At 32.5% G+C, this 5,606-nt stretch overlaps 1 protein-coding gene across 1 annotated transcript; it reads right to left on the minus strand.

Moving 5' to 3' along the window:
- Positions 1-1,274: 1,274 nt before the first annotated feature.
- LOC145049814 (uncharacterized) lies at positions 1,275-4,403 on the minus strand. The gene is made up of 5 exons (XM_078998171.1): positions 3,962-4,403; positions 3,163-3,461; positions 2,410-3,073; positions 2,054-2,120; positions 1,275-1,404 (listed from the first exon to the last, which is right to left on the minus strand). The coding sequence occupies exons 1-5, from the start codon at positions 4,401-4,403 to the stop codon at positions 1,275-1,277; spliced, it is 1,602 nt and encodes a 533-aa protein (XP_078854297.1).
- Positions 4,404-5,606: the final 1,203 nt, after the last annotated feature.

Raw genomic sequence — 5,606 nt, forward strand, 5'->3', positions numbered from 1 at the left:
ATCTATAACAGGATCATATTAAACAACAACAAAAATAAAATAATCAATACAAATATTCAACAAAGAATGTTGAAAATGAAACGTTTTGTTTTTCAAAATGTGACATTACGACAATATAGAAGTAGATGTTTCATTTATTATAGACGAATGTATAACATGCTTAAATCTTTTTAATTATTATAATAATTCTAAAATATAAAAAATCTTGTGAACTATTAGAAACATTGTAAAAATTGATTTGGGCAAATATGATATTTTGAAAGTTTATAAAGGGTAAATATGATATTAACAAATTAAGTTTGACAAATATTATATTTTTATGTTTTAGAATATATATGAAATTCTCCCAAAAATACAAAAATCAAGTACATTTTTATTCATGAAGCAAAAAAAAGTGTCATTTTGCATAACCATTGGGCTCTATGTGAAGATATGTACAGTAGTAGGGGAGGTTAATGCAAATCACTAATGCTACATATCAGGTTTAGGATTAGGGTTACGCCCACATTATATATATATATATATATATATATATATATATATATATATATATATATACACACACGATGTTCAGTTTCATTTCAATACCATTTCACAGCCGCTATCATGATCGACCCTGTGAATCTAATTCCAGAATTGACTCATCCAGATGATATCTCGCTGTCGATGTAAGCAATTTTGTTTTTCTATTTGTTCCAACTAGGTACCCAACTACTGGATTAGTAGGATAGAGCATAATCATTGCCACATTGTTTTCCAACTTCCCGGGAAAACGTGTCTTTTGGCTGTCCTACGGGATCAAATGTGATATCCCTATCATATTCCATGCTAATTGGTTTGCCCTGGTTCCGTGAGATCACTTTTTCAAGCTTTGTATTTTTCGCTTTTCCTTCGAACTTTCCTTCATACACGTTGCTCAACTACAAATGTAGTTAAAAATTATTAGAATCGATATTTAATTCATAATAATTCAACAAAAATCGTAAATAAAAATTCATAATAAGACTTACCATCCTAATCGTGATGACCAACACCTCTACCACCATGGTATACATAAACAAAAGTCATATTGTCGTCATTTCCTGAAAAATTATAAGATATACAAATACAATTTTTATTACAAATACACATTACATAGAAATAAACATTTACATAGGAATAAACATTTCTATTTAAACTTGAAATCCAAATAAATTTCATATTACAAACACGTATTACATAAGAACTGTTCTAATCAGAATCTTCCTCACATCCATCAATGTCTTCTTTGGTATCTAATCAGAATTGGTCTCATCGTAATCAGTCTCACAATCAGAAACATCATTGACTCTACCAGTAGGCGGAGGAACTTCTATTGCACTTTCTACATCAATAATGACTCTAGGAATGTTTTGAAAGTACATGCTGAAATCAATAAAAAGTGGAGCATCTGATGAAGAGATATTTTGAAGTACATCGACATTGTCTACATTTTCATGTGAGCCATTGTCAACATTTTGGACACGATCATCGCTCGATGGTAGATCCCAAATACTTCGATGATTAACATGCTCGACAACACACCGATGGTTATTGTTTGGCTCTCTGATGTAGACCACTTGTTTGGCTTGTGAAGCATATATGAGTTGCGCATTTTTGTATGCTTCGCGTCATGTGTCGATACTAGTGAAATTATCACTAGAAATAACTCCTATTCGAGTATCAAACCACTTGCAACGAAATAGTATCGTTGAATAATCATGTGTATACCTCACTCTATAATCTCTTCTAACTGTCCATAATATTTCTCGCCTTTCTCACCCACCGCTAAAATCCCAGAGTTTTGTATTGTATGTTGTGCATCAAGACTAAGTATCATCAACCTAACACCATTGACTATGCATGCGGTATAATAATAAGCATTCATTTGCAGACCCATTGTAAGTACCAACAATTCTTTGTGGAATTCTAGAGAGTTTTCTATTTTCATTTGATGAACCTAGCAATTATAAAGTAATATGTATTATGTATTCCTTAGATCAATGAAACAAATTTTTTTATTAATTTATATTACCTTTTCACGAAACCAGTTACGAAATTCTCTCTTTTCATCACTTTGGGGATGTTTAGATTTGAATTTCCTATGTTGATGACCAAAAGATATAAATTCAAAAAGATAAAGAAAAATTATGGATGAAAGTTAGAGATAAAATTAGTTACTTGATATACTGTGTGACTTCTTCACATCTATTCAATACAAACCATTCCATGTTACACATTTCCGTTAAATTAAGAGTTTTTATTTGAGTTGTGCTGGTCGGTCGACAGTTAGACTCAAACATCCAAAACATTGTTTTTTCAATGACAACATCTTCCTTTCTTTCCGGACGATTCTTTACATCTCGAAGTTACATCGAACAAAATGATAACCTTCAGCAACATAACCCTCAGCTATAGAACCTTCCGGCCTCGCCTTGTTTCTGACATAGTTTTTTAGTTTTCTCATATACCTTTCGAAGGTATTCATCCATCTTATACATACCAGGCCACCGACAATCGCTTCATCAGGTAAATCCGAAAGTAAATGAACCATAATGTCAAAAAATGCTGGAGGATAAATCAATTCTAACTTGCACAAGATTGCAATAATGTCTAGTTTTGCTTTCCTCATATACTCCACCTTCAATGTTCTGGAATAAAATTGCTTGAAAAACGTACAAAGATCTACAATATGTGTATAAGTGTCATTGTCTAACAACCCTCTTACTCCAATCGGTATCAAACGTTGCATAAGAATGTGGTGGTCACGTGATTTTAACCCAATAATGTTAGTATTGGTATCGTTCACTTTCTTACTGATGTTAAAACCAAACCCATCCGACAGTTTAACATCTTTTATAAATTGACAAAAGAGTTGTCGACTAGATTTCGTGAAAGAGTATCTTACATGGGGTCTATGAAACTTGTCACCATTTTTTTGCAACCATTCATTTCTCTGAATGTTTAGAATTCTCAAGTCCTCTCGTGTAGTTGATGTGTCATTGCTTTTATCGTTCGTTAGAAGAGTACCTAACAAACTCTCATCCACATGTTTCTGCAAATGCATGAGATCTATGTTTTTTTCAACAGTAGAGAAGACCAATACTCGAGTTTGAAGAAAATGCTTCGTTTCGACCAGTTCACCTCGTAATCTTGCTGCTTTGGCTCCTCGCCTCCATGCTCAGGATGTTTACCCGGTTTACGAGTTAGTAGACGACTTAGTTGCTCTTGTATGTCGTTATTACTAAAGTGCCTCGAAGCGGGTCTTGTCTCTTCCCTCCTATTAAAGTCCGACATTTTTCTTAACGGATCATTAGCATCTAGGAAACGAAGATGACCGATATATACGAATTTGTTTGTTGCACGGTACGAGAGAGTGTCTTCATTGCAAGTAGCACATGCTCTATACCCTTGTCCACTCCAAACTGATAGACTACTACGAGCTGGTCAGTCATTTATTGTCCACAACAACATAGCTCTCATCGTGAAGAATGTGTTTGTCACCGCATCTTTAATACGTACGCCTGAGTTCCACAAATATTTAAGCTCTTCCACCAACGACCTATGGAAAATACCAATATCCTTACCAGGAGCTTTCGGGTCGGGAATCAAAAATTCAACATGAATAATGACTCTTTCATACAAATCCAGGGTGGCAGATTGTATGTGGTAAGTATGACCGCCCATGTGCTATGTGGATTACACATGTTTCCAAATGAATTGAAAATATTAGCTTAGTGACCTAGGCGTACGTTACGGGGTTCACTCGAGAAGTCAGGGTATTTTTTATCAAAATCTTGCCAATGTTCCCCATCAATAGGATGAAGCATCACACCATCTTATGAACGTCTGGCGCTATGCTAAATCATATTTTTGGCAGTGTGCCTTGAACAATATAAACGTCGTAGTCTAGACTGTAACACCTTATGAGGTACTTTCTTACCCTTGGTATTTTTATCGATCCATTGGCTCTCTTTACAAACGGGACAAACTTGCAATGAATCGTGTTCTTTCCTAAAGAGACAACAATCATTTTTGCACACATGTATCGACTCATACCCCAGACCAATAGACTTCATTTTCTTCTTGGTTAGATAATGTGAAAGGGGAACCTTGTTGCATTTGGGAAATGCTAATTGCAACAACTCAAGGAGTTGATCAAATGAACTATCAGTCCATTTGTTGTTCACCTTGATATGCATTAACTTTGCTAGAAACTCAAGGGAAGAAAAGATGCAACCAGGATACAATTTAGTTTCCATTTCTTCCAACAACTGTGCAAAATCATCATCCACACTGCTACCCATTGTATTCGAGGTTCCTGTATTAAGGTTGGTACCATTTTCTCTCAAATCCCACATCACATCGTCGATTAAATCGGCCATTTTGTTACATGGCAAGACGACTGGAGGAATAAAAGATTCACCATGATAGATCCAAATTTTGTACGAGTTACTGAAACCATTTATAATTATATGGCATTCAACTACAGTCGGGTACTTGAAGTAACAGTTATCACATTTTTCACACGTACATCTGATTTTACCATTACTATCAAGGCGTGACTTGGACTTCTCCATAAAAGCTTTGAGTTCTGCTTGGAACTTGGGATGGTTTCAATATGGATTAGTAGTCCTGCTTTTATCAATAAACATGATGTTGCTGAAACATAATTTTGGGTTTAGAGTTTAGTATACAGAGTTAACATTGTTTTTTTGCACTAACAAATTCATTTTGCTCATTTTTAGCTATTGTATTCAATATAGTTGGGGTTATTATTTGAAAGTTAATTTAATTTCATCACTTTTTTTATTTATTTATAGATTCATAATGTATAATAAGTACAATCAATTATGTGTTTTTACATATTTTTGTATTTCATGTATTCTTATATAATTCTACTAAGTTATAGCCCGTAGGCACAATGATTACAAAAATAAATATTTCTTATAATAAAAACTCAAATTGTTAATGAATTATTTTCAATAAGTTATTAATTAAGAGATTTTTGTTTTTTTATTTATGTAAAATTATAATCATTGATTGAAATAAATATGTAAAATATAGTATTTGTAATGCCTCAAAAAACGTCGATCGAGGAAAATGTTTGATAAAGTAATCATTTTGACTACTATGTGTTGCTACTTTTTTCAGAACATATTTTCATCAATTTGGTTTAAACTTAAAAATGGTTATTTATTCACAAATACAATAAAAAATAGTGGATTAATGTTCTTAAAAATTAAAGAAGAAGAACAAAATATGCCAATGTATGTACCTATGTGTTTACGAATAACTTGTAGAAGTTATCGTCGGTTGAAAAGAATACAATTCTAGATGAAGAATGACTTATATTATCGTAGAAATAAAAATCTCTTTATTTAATGGGATAAAAAATGGAATGGAAATCAAAATTTCCTTATTTACGTAATATAGTTGCACAAAAAATAGAAATAATGATTAAAAAAGATAAGCATATATTTATGTCTTAAATATGTTTAATTTTTTAAATTTGATATTATATGTGAACTAATTATATACCTAATATGTAGGGATTGTATAAATAGTAAGTTAAATAGTAAAATACA

The sequence above is a fragment of the Lactuca serriola genome, chromosome 5 (genome assembly GCF_051521515.1).
Source record: "Lactuca serriola cultivar US96UC23 chromosome 5, Lser_US96UC23_V15, whole genome shotgun sequence".
Lineage (NCBI taxonomy): Eukaryota > Viridiplantae > Streptophyta > Magnoliopsida > Asterales > Asteraceae > Lactuca > Lactuca serriola.

What these genes read in the sequence shown, in the direction of transcription:
- LOC145049814 (XM_078998171.1), bottom strand. Translation starts at nt 4,403, where the DNA reads ATGGCCGATTTAATCGACGATGTGATGTGGGATTTGAGAGAAAATGGT. An exon ending in CAAAGCAGCAAGATTACGAG is followed by an intron (nt 3,074 to 3,162) that starts GTGAACTGGTCG and finishes ATGCATTTGCAG; the next exon opens with AAACATGTGGATGAGAGTTT. An exon ending in TGAGGGTTATGTTGCTGAAG is followed by an intron (nt 2,121 to 2,409) that starts GTTATCATTTTG and finishes TCATCAACATAG; the next exon opens with GAAATTCAAATCTAAACATC.